The following is a 15,475-nucleotide window of genomic DNA, read 5'->3' as shown; positions in this document are numbered from 1 at the left end:
AGATCAAGTTATGTAGGATTATTTCATAATGCCAGAGCAGCAGTTTCTGAGGTTGGACAAAGCTGTCTAGCAAAAGTGTCTGATAAAAGAAAAATCCTGTCCCATACTGTAGCTTTCTTGGTCCAGTGAAGCAGCATCCTCACGCACACAAATCTTGTAAAGTTGCTTCTGATAGCTCCCTGTGTCCCTTGGTTTTTGTAAGCTAAAGTGCCATTTTCCTTTTTACAGCTTAATTGAACCTAAATGCGCCCATTTTCTGCAATGTGGTATTTTGGTAATTTCGCTATTTGCTCGTAAGTTTTCCCTTAAGCAAACTGAAAGCTTCCCCTTTATCACTTCACTGGGCCAAGATTTCACACAGTATCCTGCTTGCTACAAAATATGATAGTGTTCTCTCTCACCTTGTTTCTTTTTTCTTCTTTTACTTTCTTTTATAAAATCAGGATATCTAAGAAACCCCGAACACCGCGGAGCACTTCATGGTGGGTGTGCTTATTCAAACAATGCCAATGCTCTCGTTCTCGGTGCACAGAGTTGTTGTGTTGGGTTTTGGGGGGGATGTCCCAGGTGTCCCCTCTGGTGTGGATTCTCCGGTGTCTAGTAAGGACAGAGCTCGTGCCAAGCCCTTTTGCCGGAGTGCCAGCGCTGGAGGGGGCACTCCCATGTCACCTCTGCCTTTGCCGTGCCTGTTTTCTTGGAACCTGCAGGGGGATTTTTCCCTGGGAGCCCTCTGCCTCTCTGCCAGGGGTGTTTTCACCAGGGGGCTTGGGCAGCTCCCAGGAGCAGACCTGCAGGCAGCAGGGCCATCCAGGCTCCTCTGGAAACGATGCCGTGCTCTGCCTTCCCTCCGGGAATCCGGGAGCCACCGGGATGCAGAGGAGGGAGGCTGATCTCACCTGTCTGGTGTCACCTGTGGGGAAGTGCTTTCAGTCTCTCTGCCTGGGAGCTGCTGGTGGCAGGTCCCCAGGGCCATTCCAGTGATCATGGACCTTCCCAGGGAGGAGCACAGCAGCTACAAACTATTTCTGGTGTTTTGGAGGGTTCAATCCCGTGACTGTCAAATTGTCAGAGGGTGAAAACACCAGGAACCACTGGATACCAAAACAGTTCCATGAGTCCACTCTCGACCTGCCAAATTATAAATCCCTTGGTGCAATGCACACAAATTCAGTTTGCAACTCTTTCTTCCTTTGGAATAACCTATAAACTCTTCACCTCAAATTGTGCAGAAATCAGGTGGCTTTCCAGTCCGTGGTAAATCACCTGGGCTATTTTCAATCCTGACCACAGCTCTTTTATTAATTAAAACACATGCTCAATGGCACTGCACACCGATTAAATCTTCAAAACCAATATTAGCACCAAACTTAGTCTTGTCATCATGAAAGTCATTTGAAAGCATTACCATGCAGTAACTGAGGTCACAAGTCCAGAAAATCTGCATTTTTACCCATCTCCATCTCATGCCTGGGGCATTTAGCAGCCATCATTGTTATGTATAGCCTGGGTAGCCAATGATGGTTTGATGACATGCAGATAATGAGCAAATGATTTTTAAGGAAAATAAATAAATAAATGAAACCCCAAAAATTTTACTCCATCCTCTTCAGTTACTAAGATTCCCTTTAGTATCACTCGCAATTTAGGATCCATATGCATCTTCAGGAAGATATAGTTGAAACATAAATCTATTCTGGGTCTTTTACTTGCAAAAATATCATACCTCAGCTATAATCATATGCAAAGACTTTTTAGAGGGCTTTGTAAATGCCATCCAAATTTATGATGGCATTTTTTGCCTTGCAGCTATAGATGTTCCATCCCCAAAGCACCCACATAAAGGTATATTCTCCTATGGATGGCTGCAGTTTGTCCCTGCTGCTATATCTAATCTGCCAAGTGTGCTGAAAAACTCTCAAGTAGCATTTGAAATGAAACAAATGCAGTCATGAATTTTAGACAAGATGTCTAAAGACGTCATTAGAAATTTATTTTTTTTAATTCTCCTTGCAATATATATTTATACAATGGAAAATTATGCCGAAGCTGACATTAACTCAAAGGCAGAATTGAACTGTTATCCTGCTGTTTATTGCTCTTCTCATTAAAGTTTTTAAAGACATAACTCATGAAATTATGTTTTGAAGAAATTGGTTAGATGTTGAGTACTAGTTTATTAGTTATTGAAAGAACTGCTTGGGTGGCAGAGCAGGAACGAAGCCGAACTTAAGCGACCTAAAACAATGCAGATGATGCTGTAAACACAGATACAAACAGACAAGGTAATACACTCTATGAGAACGTTGTACCAAACAATTTAGGCAGACTTTCATGGGGTAGGATTTAAAAATAATTGTGAATATTGAAGTGCTCGGCTTTAAAATTCTGTAGGCAAGGTTGTCCATCACTATAAACTGATATTTCTCCTTCGTAAATGGATCTGTGCTCATTTGTAAAGGAGAAATTTCAACCTTCTTTTTCCCTAAGTGACATCAGAATTTTGATTCTACCTTGAATTATCATTTTTGGCTAAAAATTGCTGAGGAGTCCAAAAGCATTTAAAACCTAAAGCCATTGAATCCATTTAATGCGCCTTTGGCACCTCTCTCTCTCTCTCAGTCCTTTTTGAACATTCTGGTCCTCATTTTAATCAATCTCTTTTTATTAAGTTCTTTGGCTCATTTACTTGTACGTGCATTTGCTTTATTTTATTTGGAACATTTCTTTTGTAGTGTCTTGAAAAAGAGTTGTGACATTTCTTTTGGATGGCTTCTTAAGTATCTGGCAGTCACCTATGATACGATGTTGATGGGTACGGATAGATTAGCTCTGTTTTCCTGATGATCTGTCAGATGTCGAGTTCTGAGGAAACTGGATGTGTGTGTTGGTGATGCATATGCAGCAGTTTGATAAGTGGATAGAGGGGGAGCTTTCATTTTTCTTCTGCAAAAATCACTGTTTATTAAGCTGGATTTAGCCTTGTGGGGAGCGAGGTGCTCCGCTGGCAGGTAGTTAATCAGTGATCATGGTAACTCCGGCTGCAACCAGGGGAGCCAGTACCCATTCAGAACGTAGAAACTAAAGAGCACTTCATTAGGATGACTGAATTTCCATCTGTGTTGTATTTTGTGTACACTGGAGCAATTAATACAGTAAACTGATGGATGGCAGTCAGTGGGATCGTATCTCGGCTGATGACAAAGTTTGCTCAGCACTAAATAGAACAGACTTACTGTGACTGGCAGGAGGGGAGCCGTCAACGTTTCTTGAAACTAAGAATTCCCCAGGAATTAAAAGAAAAAAAATAGAGCAGCTGATCAGCCTTTCTGTTGACACTGATTTCAGTGGAATTGCTGGATTAATTCACACAGAAGGATGAAAATTCCTTGAAAAATGCTTCCCATATATCAGTTTTTTTCCTTCAACAGCCGACTTGTTTTTCTGCATCATCTGTTTGTTCTGCATGTTGTCGAGTTCATGGTCCACCTGGTAAAACCTGAGCTTCCATGATTCCTTCTCCTAGTGTGCCTTGGGAAGGAGGACCCAGACCATGTTTCACTCATAGCTTTTGTTATGAAATCTCCATCAAGAATCTAGTGCCAGAGAGCTGCTGGGAATATTGGGGTGATTATCCAAAGGTCCTTGGAGATGAATATGAGCTGGTCTACAAACGTAGCTAACAAGAGATGGAGTTGTTGTGTGAGACGTGTGCAGGTAGAATAACGTCAGCAATTAATCAAGTGAAACTGGATGGATTTTCAGGTGTAGATTTGGAGAGAAGGGGGATTGTTCTCCTCTTGCTGTGACTCCGCTCACTCCATCGGAGTTAATCCCGATTTTTTTAGTAAGGCGTGTGGCAGGTCCACGGAAAAGGCGTTCACAGATACTTGTTTGTCCTGGGGAGGATTTGTGCATTCAATTCTCACGCATCATTTTCTGGTCCATTTAAATATATATCAGCCTCATACATGAACATTTGAAGACCTTTAGCTGTACTCAAGGAAGACTCTCATGTGGTGCGTTTCTAATACTGGCAAACATAAGGAGGTAGAGGAATTAAACCCACCACAGTGCTCCAGTGCCCCTTAGAAGATGAGGAACATGAAGTTTTCCTGTGCACTCATTAAACTTGGGCTGGAGGTTTGCGAAGTGCAGAGTTTTGGAAAGTCTTTCTGCGGGACTTCAACATCCAATGGCTCCAGTAACCAGAGTCTCCCAAGGACAAGGATCCCATTTGCGCTTGCATTATGCATTTGAGCAGAAGGGTGTGATGCATGATGTGGAATGAACAAAATAATAACTCGTGTGTTTAGGGAAATGCCAAATTAATGAAAATTCAGAAAGCTCTAATGTTGAAAAAAGCGCACAAATTCCTTGATAGAAATATAATGCTGCTAACAGTTTCAAGATTATTGTTGTCTGAATTTTCTGCTTATTGTGTACTGCAATTAAAATTCTTCTCGACTGAAAAACCGATGTCAAATTAATATTTCCTTTTGGAAAAAAATACGAAAGTACACATCTTGTTCCATTTAGCACCATCATGGTCTTTGATCAGGTTCCCTCAGTCCAGTGAATAAAACAGATTTATGTTAATGGGAGCAGGCTCAGACCATATATGTTTGGCATACATATAGAATCATGTGAACACAAGTACAGTAAGTTAAAGTAGCACACCCACTCAGGCTTCCATCTGCGTTTTATGCCACAAATCCCTTTATTTTCTTCTTTTATTTAGCAATTAACTTCTCCATTTATTCTGTAGTTAAAAGCTGCCGTAAGATGAAAATAGACAAAGTCTGATTTTCTTCTCTCTCGCTCTAAATAACATTGAGAGGAGACTCAGACCTGGATTCTGAAAGCTGTGCCTCCTAAAAGCGCCAGGTGTGACTGTGACTTGGACAAGAGTCCTGTCCACAGAATAGTGAGGAACACTTTTAACCCCCACCTGGGTTACCCAGCCGTTGTGTTCTGGCTGTTCTTGTTTATTCCTTGCTCAGAGCAGATGGATGGAGAGAGGCAGGGAACGGGGAGGATCCTTGGCTCTGTTCCCTATCCACCGGCCAGCGCAGCTGAGACGGGCTGGGGGAGATTGTAATTTGTTGCTGCCCTGCACCAGAGAGCAGAGAGAGGAGAGCAGGGACTCAGAGGTGTCCTCAGAGCTGGCGCTGCCCCTTCCTCAGGGTCCTGTGAAGTGCTGAAGTCTGGTGTTCAGTGCAGTGGTCCCCAGTAATCGCTGGCTCCCGGGAGCAATGCCGAGGAAAGCTGTGCAAGGCAGCCCCATCCTCCCGGGATGCATCCCCAGCTCTGCCCCAGCTACCTTCAGCCTTAACTTTTTAATTTCCTGCATCCCTGAGCAGCACAGGAGGGGCCCTGCGGACAGGGGGCCGCTAAATGTGTTAAAACTCATTAGGTTTGGAGCAGAAGACCCTTAAAACTAGCCAAGAGTCTCAAACGTGGGTGCCAGAAATTAAACACCTAATTCAATGTTGAGCCACCTACCTTCAGTTCCTTCCTCATAGTTAATATACACTGTGCCACCTCATAGGTGGCCCGATTTTCATAGGCACCAGGCAGCTACAACTAACTCAAGTGTTGAGACTGCTCACCTAAGTGAGACTTGTAGAACTCAAAAGTTTTTTCTGGGTGATTAAACAAGAGTCCCCTCGCTCTCAGCTCCCGAAAGGAGCTTCGATAGAATGACCAGCATTGTAACATATGGCTTAGCAAGGGGAGGAAAAAAAAAGAAGAAAATGAGTATTAGAAATGGATGGACTAAAGAATACGCAGGATATATCAGGCACATTAACCAAACATATGGTGCTAAATGAGATATTTTTTTTTAAATTGCAAAAAAATTGACATTCCTGGCAGTCTCAAGGATAATGTGACATGGCTGTGATAAATTTAGAAGAATGGGACATATTTTGGCTTGTTCTTGGAAACCTTTTTCTTGCATGCCGACTGTATTTCTTCTTTTATTAACCCATTCAAAGAATGTTTGAATTTTGCTGCTAGAGCACCATGCTAGCGCAACATAAAATGTGAATGATGCTAATTGCTTTGCACTGCCTAACTTTCTGTCATCCCCTCCCCTCTTAAAGGACAAAACATGCTTTGGAAATGAGCTGGCAAGCTCATCTTCTTCTTTCTCCTGGTCAATATTAAGTGATGTAATTAAGCTCCTGTTTGCATATTCTTCTGAACTAGGAAGCAGCCATTTTTTTCTTGAGATCTGATGGATGTGATCACTCAAAATAAAATGTGTCATTACAAACCCCAAACAAAACAAAAACATGGTATAGTTGGACTGTTCCAAACCAATACATTTCAAAATACCCTGGGAAAAAAAATAAATAAATGAACCAAACTTGTGATAATAATGGCAATCAGAATGATAACAAACAAATAGAGCAAAAGTAGCAACCAGTTATCAGCGCTTCAGTTTGTTTTTCTACTCAATTTCCCTGCATAGGGTTACATTAAAATCTCTATTTTCACATGAAAGCCTCTGCCTCAACCTTAGAAAACCCATCCCCATATGAACATGACACTGCTCAGCATTGCCACACTCAAGGTCATTCATCAGCTTCTTTGTAGCTCCTCAAGTTCCAGTGTTTGGACACAATCACACGAACTCGCTGCAGCTTTTAACCATTCTCCACTCCCTCTGCCCCTTCTCCCTGCTGTGGTTTAGAGATGAGTCCTGCAGGGTTGTTTTTTTTTAAACACTGGGGTAAAAGAATAGCTGTTTCATTTTTTCAGAAGCTGTATTATCTTTGCCCTGAAGAGGGTTTTTAGCCAGGGAAAGCAGGGAGCTCCTGAGCCTGCTGAGCCACAGAGTTGAGATGTCATTCCTCCCCTGACCTCTGTCACCTGCCCAGGGCTCAGGTAACTCATGTCCCACCTGGGTCTCTGCTCATGGGCATCAGCCCTGCTCTTGGAGCAACTCCCACCCTGGAAAATTTTAGTGAACCTCCCATGTGCATAAAAGTCTCTTGGAGTGTCCATAATATTTTGTACTTAGCGCTGGCGTTGACACTCCTTTGGTGTTTCCATCCCCAGTTCTTCCATCACAGGGAAATCTGGGTCAGCAGCACCATTAATTCCTTTGAGTGTCCTTGCCCTGAATATGGACATGCCATGACGAAGTTACATCCCACTGGAGCAGAAATTCAGCAGGCTGCACTGGAATATTTCATTGAAACACCTCAGTTCAATCTCCTTTGCTCTCTACCCCTGAAACTGAACTCAATCTTTGCTTTTGTTCCTACTCCAAAGTCCCTAAGACCACATAAAAAACTTTTTTTAAATGAAAAAAATACACCCCCAACCCATTATTTTTCTTGCACCACAGTCAGTTCTAAGCTTTGATTTTTCAAATGTTAAGTCTGTAACCTTTCCTAAAAGGCACCATAACAGCAAACCCTGTAGCAAACAAGTTTTGAGGCAGAAAGCTGCAAGTACAACACTGGAACTCAAACCATTCCCTCACTTTGTTTAACTTACAGAAATATAAACTCCAAAGCCTCACTGAAACCATTAATGCCCAGCAGTGCAGAGTATAAAGTACAAGAAGGCTCCTGCATATTGCAATCAACATCCCAGGGACTATAAAACTAGTCTTATTAAATATAAAGTTAATAATATAGCCCAGAGATAATCTTGTCCAGGCCTCTCTCTTTACTTTTTTAACAATTAAATACTATAAAAAACAGAGTTGCAAATAAAATTAAATTACTTTGCTGGTGGAAGTTCAACTTGCACATTAAGTGATATTTTGCTTTTCCACCTGAAATGTCCACCTTTGTTTTGCTGTATCCCTATGGATATGCAAAATGCCTGATGGGCTGTATATACTAGAAATTTGAGTTGTCAGGATACATCCTGATAATCAGAATACCCAGATGCATCTAGAACTGCAAAAATATAGGCTAGTGCAGACAAACATGCATACTTTTCATTTATATACTGTAAAATTATTCCATCCAAGCATCTACCATGCACAGAAAAGGCTTGGGTTTTAAAAGCCCATTGCAATGTATTCATTCCATTAATTGTTTTGATACCACAGCTATGTTGTGGCATGAACAGGAGTTATTCTCACCCTGTATACCAAACCACTCAGATGAGTACCACACCATTTGTGCCTGTCCATGGCAGAGGTTTCACCCAGTGACAACTTAACTCTGATTTTCATTGGGAGCCTTTGATGCAGTTCAAGGGCATTACAAAAACTACAAAATAATTCCAGTGTGGCTTCTAATATCAAGACATAAATACCGTTCACCCTTAAAAAAAAAAAAATTGAAAGAGAACCACATAAATGTATAACTTTCAAATGCCTTTGAAGTCAAGAGAGTGAGGGGAGGAAGAGTTTGAACTCAGAGAACTCCATTCTCTGGTTGTGCCTTGAGTCGTGCGGCACATTTAAAAGATCCATTTGCAATAATCTACTAAACCAAGGAGTGAAAGACAGAACTCATAAAAAACCTGTAAAAATCCAAATGCTCCAGCTATTATAGATTTCTAAAAATAAAGCAGAGTAGGTTTCAGTAGCAATAATAAGCTACATCTTGTCTGTATTTCAGCTTTATAAGAAAAATATGGCTGCCTTTTAGTACTCATGGCTCAGAGCAAACCATGGCTGCTTCTGCCTTGACAAAAACAAACCCCACAAATAAAAGTGAGCTTTCAGCTTGCTGTTGTGTCGCGTTTCATTTGTCCTTTAAGTGTGTCTAGCTGCTTCTGCACCCCCTTTCACAATGCATAGGCTGTCGTTCCATGACCTAGCATTATTAAATTGCACTTATCAATCATTCTTGCCAGGAATGCCATCGCCAACTACATTAAAGAAGTCAGAGAAGTCTGGTTTCAGCAGTCCCTCGCCTTCGCAGACCTCCTCCCTTGGAACGGCTTTCACACAGCACCATCGACCTGTCATTACAGGACCCAGAGGTGAGGCCTTTCCCGAGAGCCCCCAGGCCCTGGAGGGCAGCCACGGCTCCCGTGGCCGTGCCAGCTCCACGGAAAGCCATCGCCGCCTGTGACCGCCCAGCGAGGGGCTGTGCTCGCCACCTTGACGCCCACCAGGGTTTAGGTGTCCAGAGGCTGGTTCTGATAGGCTGGGCTGCTTTTGGGAAAGCTCCTGACCACCACCCGAGGTGGAAACGCTGGTTTCTGGGGCCTTGGGGTTTTGTTGGAAGAGGGTGGGGAAAGGGACAGGATGTGTTGCAGGGAGGTGTCTTCTGCTTGTGGCCATCCATCACGTTGACTCGGTCCAACTGCTCGAGACAGGGACCCATCCATCACTTCTGACCCACGCCTCTCTTCCAGCTCTGTGAACTTCCTTCTGCCAGTCATTTATTCTTGAGCTGCTGGTGTCAGTGTGCCTTGTTAGGGGACTCCTTTGAAGTTGGTTCCTGCAAGACTTTGGCTGGTTTCCTTCTCAGTACTCTTCTGACTGACTTTCCAAGTAAAAGAGATGTCCTCTGGGTCTCTGTGTGTTTATACATTTTTGTTAGAAAGATGCATTTGCATTTAGCCTAGAAAACTAAATGCAATACGGAGTTCAGGTTTGAAAAGGAGCTCACTTGGGCATAGAAGAGACACAAATGAATGAATCCTCTTACAAACCTCTTTGGAAGACATAAAAATAGGAATGAATGGTCGTGACACGTTTCTTTCTGCTATGAAATTTTGTCTCATTTAGAGAAGATTATTAAGGAATTGGTGGAATGGTGAAGCATAAAAATGCATATTAGCAATTCATCCTAGAAATTATTTGGAAATGTCTGTTTGGCATCAGCGTGGTTTTACTGAGGGCAGCATAAACCAGGAGGAGCCTCTTTGTCTGCACATCCAGGTGATGTGGTGAGAAATGGTGGAGTTGCACAAAGTTGAAGCAAGGTCAGACTTGCACTTCAGGAGGTTTTGTGCTTTGTTAAATCTGCTTATTGTAGTTTGATTTGTTGTGGTTAATCCATAAAAATTATTCATTACCCTTAGACATGCACCCAGATCCTCAGAAGAAATTTAGGCATCTAAGCTCTACAGAGATTTCCCTTGAAATTTGGATCCGAGCTGTCTGGCAAATATGTCCTCTTTTAAAAGCCTTGATAATTGGTGATACAAGTATGACTAATATGAAGCTTCCATTAACATTCTATTCAGTGCACATCAGCTGACTCCCAATTCCTGTCTTTTAGAAGTTCAGCCTTTTAGATTTCAGTTGTTGATTGATTAGTTAATAGACCTTTCTTTATTTAGCTGTGTTTTACCTCACACTAATTTTTTAAGATCATTGACTGCCTTTGTCTGCCCCTGTTTAGACCCTCTGTGCTTTGGATTCTTGTGTGGTTGAGAGAGGAAATGTCTCAGTGGTGAGGCCTTGTTTAAATCTCATCTACAGTCTGTTTTCACAAGACTTTTTCTGTGCACTGAGGGATTTCCATTGGCTACGTGAGAAGAACATTCAGTGGGAGCCAGAAAAGCAAATAGAATTATTACAGTCCCACATTTTGTTTGTTTGGAAGGAGATGTTCTTTACCAACTCCACAAAGAAGCGGAGCTTTTAAATCATCATGGTTCCTAAAAAGTTAACCAAAACTGTTCTTCTGCAACATCATTTAGAAGCATCTTCTATTTTATGCTGGTTCACAAACAAAGTCTCACTGACTTGCAGGAAAAAAAATCCCTCTGAATCCATCCATGGTTTCTTTAAGTGCCATCATCCTGAAAAAATCTTGTCCCAGACTTCATCCTTTGTTCTTTTGGGACATTCCTCCTCAGTATTCTTCTTTCACAGCACACTGGCTGTGTTTATTTCCCTGCTGCAACAATCATTCTGTGAGTAAAGGGTGATACACTGAGATGGATTATTTTCTGCAAATCCAGCTTTGTTCTTTATCCCATCGCCTCCGGCGTACTTTAGGGACAGTAAGCAGAAGAGAGAAGCTTTTCAGGTATCAGAAGTGGCAACATAAAGAGTATAATGCTGTGGTATAAGAGGATATAATTGAGAGATTCACTTCCACCAGTAGTGACTGGGAGTTGTGCCTCTGCAGAGATGATGGTACAGCACACAGAGGCTAAATTCCCTCTGGACACAGGTGCATTATGTAAATGGTTAGTGGCAGGTCAGTCTGAGGGGGTCTTTGGAAAACAAAGAGCAGGATTCAATCTTCATTCTGCAGAGAGATTTGGTGGAAGGGGAGTTGTGAGTAAGTAGGTCACCATCAGAGTAAGCTCCTCAGCCAACACGACGATCACAAGGAGGTTCCATCTCCTTCTCATGTTCGTATGTGCAAGTTTATCACTTGGATGTGTGTATGAGATGCATTTGTAAAGCATGATCAAAATAGACAGCAGAGAAGAAGCTGCAGACTATTCATGGCAGGTGTTGGCATTGACAACCAGTGATTTATAACTTCTCGGGAATATTCCCGAATCTTTCACAAGCTTCCAAGCATCCCTTGGAACACACTGCACAAATGATGCCGGGGTGTCCCAGGATACTGAATGCCCTTCCCTGTGGTCCCCACAATGAGTCATTCTGGAAACAAAACTTCCTTGGAGGAGGAGTAAGATCCTTGAGAGGATTTCCTCGCTCTAAGGTGCTCCACCCAACGAAGCGGCTGGAACACCTCTGGTCTCGTGGAATTGCCTGGATGTGCTGTGCTGTGGAAGGCTGTGCACTCGTTCCTGTCTGCACTGGTGCTGCTGCCAGTGCCCAGCCCAGCTGGGCAGTAGCCAGGAGAGAGGATCCGAGCTGGCTGACCAGCAGACCAGATGTGCAGCGAGTGCTGGCGCAGGGATGCCAATGCTTCAGTGGCTCCTCAGTACTTCCAACAGATGGTGGCAAGATCCAAGTTTCTTTGGTGATAAGCTAGCAAAGTGATTCATGGAGCCTCACTTGATGATGGCAGTTTTTTGGGCATGACTCTATGAATGCACCATATGTCTTCTCTGGACCAGCGTGGTTAGGATTCAGTGTCTGGCAGATGGTAAATTGATCACCTATAGGGTGGCTTTAGCATCACTATCAGTTTTAGAATTTATTTCAAAGCCTTGAAAATTTGAGCAGCCAGATCTCTCTCCTACTCAGGCACACTTTTTTGTTACCTGCAAATGAGATTATTTGGTGGTCAGCGTAGCTCACCACAGCACTCCAGCACTGCAAAGCCATTGTGGATTGCTGGCATCTCACAAAGCTTCCCAGACCACTTGAACACTTCACCAGGCAGTGAAGGATTTAAATACTATGGGTGACAGCAGTATTTACATAAATGGTTTCAGGCTTCCATGTATTGCTACTTACACTCTGGTGACTTTATAACTGGAGCTGGCTGAAACATTAAATTGACCAAGATCTTGTAAAGCCAGGATGTACAGCAGCCTGTGCTGCAGAGCATTCAAGCATTCCCATGGAATATGACATTGTGGATCCCGTGAGCCAAAAAAGCAAGGAAGAAAAGGCAAGGAAAGGAAAAAAAACTAACAATGAGATGGTGAGTTAGGAAGATAATTGAAGGAGAAACACAATTACAAGAAGCAAGAAATACAGCATGAAGGCAAGAACTCAAGGAAGGGGGTGTGTGAGAAGAAGGGATGAAAGTCAACGAGTGGACTGGTTTCCATTATATTAATTTCCTCCATAATTACCATTGCCACTTAGACTTTTATCAGGACAAGGCCTGCCAGGGAAACGCCGCAGCACAGTACTCTCTGTTCATGCCAAAGTGGCAAAACCTTTATGTCACATATCTGGAAAGATACTGTGTCCTTCTCTATCAGAATCCTCCACTGGGACACCAAAGTCCTGGTGCCTGCTCGCTGTCCTGTCAGCCAGCTCCGAGTGAATCTAAGTGATGGCTCCTGGTGTACACTGGACAAAGACATTTTGTAATGTCCCACTCTGTGGCTGCTTCTTGGTGCTGTCAGCTGGCACAGTGGTGTAACCTTCTACTTCCCTCTGAATTTTGACAAAAACCAAGGGGTGCAGCTTGACACAGAGAGTGATGTCAGGGAGCCAGGAGAGTCACAGCACAAGGGCGAGGAAGCCATAGACAGCACAGCGCTGACCATCAGACGAGTCTGCCTGATCCAGTTCACAATGTCAGCACAGCTGACTGAGCAGGGGGAGATTTTGATTTTCTGCACTCACTTTGGAGTAACCTGGTGCTGAAAGAAAAGCAGTTTCCCAACAGATGGCCTCAAGGTCGGGCTTTAGCCATGACACAATCCCCAAACCGCTGTAGCCCGGGCAGGGAGGGCAAGAGAGGGAGACCTGCAAAGGGTTAAAGCTCCAGCTAAACAAAAGTCAGCCACCGTGTAATTAAAACTCTACCTTTGTTGTATTGTCAAGAGTTAGCCTGTGACATAGGAAATATTTAAAGGAGCAGGCTGTTCGGCTAATTTGTGTGTGAGTGAACTGCTTAGACAGTCCCATCCTAAATTAACTGTAAGACCACCCACCGAGCTCGCCTCATAAAGGGCCACGATTGCTCAGCTTCCTTCTGTATAACCGTTCAATAATTACTAGATAAATGCATAACTAAAACCTCTATTACACTAATAATTTGTACCGAGATGGATGTGAGGGACACCATGCTGGGTTAATTTGTCATCCCTGCAGCAAACTTCTAAAGAGGGCTCTTTCGCAGAGGAGTTGTGTTAATATGTTGCTCCAGTGAGGACATGTTAGAGCAACAAGATGACTTGGTCGCTTAATCTCCTAAAGAGGCAAAATGCCTGCAGGGGAAGTGCCAGAAAGAAGAAAGGGGGGTGATTAACACAGTGGACCCAGATTTAAACTCATCCTGACTTAAGGAGCTGATCTAACTGAGCAAAAGAATGAAAGAAAAAAAAAAAAAAAAAAAAAAAGAGGGAGTGTTAAAAATACTAATGGGATTTCATGCATCCCTAAAAAAATAATATAAAAATAAAGTGCTGCAGGAACAAAGTATTTTGCCCATGCTTTTCCTGATGCTGTGTTTGGTTCCTTTGCTCTCTTTGATGTATCCGTGCAGTTAAACTATATGCTTTAAACAGTGCAGTGAACTATAATATTTTTATCTCTGCTTTATGCTAAATTCTTCTAGCTTCAGACACACACAAAAAGCACATTATTGCTTTAAATACGGAACCCATGTTTAAGCATCAGAGCTCTGGATTTGCAACCTCCTCTATTGACAGAACCATAAATCATGTTAAAGTTAAGTGAATTACTGTAGCGTGGAACTATAGCTTTAACAATGTTTATGTAGTATCAGCTTACCATCTACAGAATGAAAGGGAGGAAAAACACTGATATTAGAAATGGGAATGTGGAGTCCTATTAACTTAACAGCAATATATCACTCCAAAGTCACAGATTCCATTACCATGCCCTTTTTAGTATCAAAGCAGAATTATATCATCACACACATAAAGGTTGTAGTTTTTAAGAGAATTTACATTTCTATTGTAAACTTATCAACTGCATTTCATTATAAGAAAGACATGATATATTCTCCTAGCAGTAGTTTTTATCTTATGATGAGAATATATGAGAATGCATCATGTGTATTAAAAGTAATAATAATATGGAGAAGTTGACAGCATTTGATGCGAGGCAGGAATTCTACAAAATGTGTTAAACTAGGGTCTTTTTGACCTCTAGCTGTAGTCTTGGAAGGAAGGAGTGCTTTCTATAGGTCTGATTTTTATTTCTGTCCCAATGTAATCAATTCTATAGTATTCTGAGCTCCCAAAGGCAGCAGAATTCTGACATGTTTTAAAACATTCTGCTCAAAAATAGCTAACTTAACTGGCCCCCTGCCCGTGCCAGAATCTGGAACCAGTGCTCAGTTCAGCTCTACAGGTTTTCAAAAGCAGCCTGTAATACTCAGCAGCCCAGAGTACACCAATAAACCCTGAGCTCAAACACAGCCCTCAGCATATTTTCCTTTTGCTAGGAGCTCCGTGGGCCTTGGCAAAATGTCCTCCTGCCTCCCACTTGCTGCTGCAAAATTTCTTGCAGGAAGAGTGTTTCTGAACAAAGGGTCCAGGTGCCTTGCACCACTCAGAGCAGCAGAAAAGGGCTGGGAGCCAGCCCTGATCTGGAGATACCGTGGCTCTGTTCTTTTCAGCAGCGCTTAGCTGGCCAGCTGCACTTGACTTCTGGAGCTGAGGGATGGAGAGCCTGAAATTCAGCCCATCTTTTTGGTGTTCATGGACAGGAACAGATCCTCCATCCGTCCTCTCTAGGGTGTCTCACTACCTCTTGCACTGGTCAGCTGTTTCTCTTTGAAATCTTTCATCTGTGTTTGTCTACAGAATGTGGGAGTGAGGGTTACCTAAATTTTACCAATGCTCAGAGGGTAAAGCCTGTTTTTGTTCTACAGCTCCATGATTTTCCAGCCTTGACACTGTGCAAATGGGAATGTGAGATGGGATCAGTTTGCATTTAGCTCATCCTTGGACCTGACAAACA

At 42.7% G+C, this 15,475-nt stretch overlaps 1 protein-coding gene across 13 annotated transcripts in view; it reads left to right on the top strand.

Annotated features, from left to right (window-relative positions):
- NFIA (nuclear factor I A) overlaps positions 1-15,475 on the top strand; it is a 250,410-nt gene that overhangs the window by 188,612 nt on the left and 46,323 nt on the right. For 6 of the 13 annotated variants that reach the window (XM_041421911.1, XM_041421912.1, XM_041421913.1 and 3 more), the window contains 2 exons: positions 444-482; positions 8,830-8,958. The exons of 3 other annotated variants lie outside the window; for them this stretch is intronic. In XM_041421911.1, the coding sequence (XP_041277845.1) occupies positions 444-482; positions 8,830-8,958 (168 nt within the window). The remainder of the gene's footprint in view (positions 1-443; positions 483-8,829; positions 8,959-15,475) is intronic. 4 more of the 13 variants (XM_041421917.1, XM_041421914.1, XM_041421918.1 and 1 more) reach the window with 2 other exon arrangements.

This window comes from Onychostruthus taczanowskii, unplaced genomic scaffold (assembly GCF_017590055.1).
Source record: "Onychostruthus taczanowskii isolate IOZ18803 unplaced genomic scaffold, ASM1759005v1 scaffold7, whole genome shotgun sequence".
Classification (NCBI taxonomy): domain Eukaryota; kingdom Metazoa; phylum Chordata; class Aves; order Passeriformes; family Passeridae; genus Onychostruthus; species Onychostruthus taczanowskii.
Note: the sequence above shows the minus strand (reverse complement) of the source record. Positions and strands in the feature narration are given on the sequence as shown.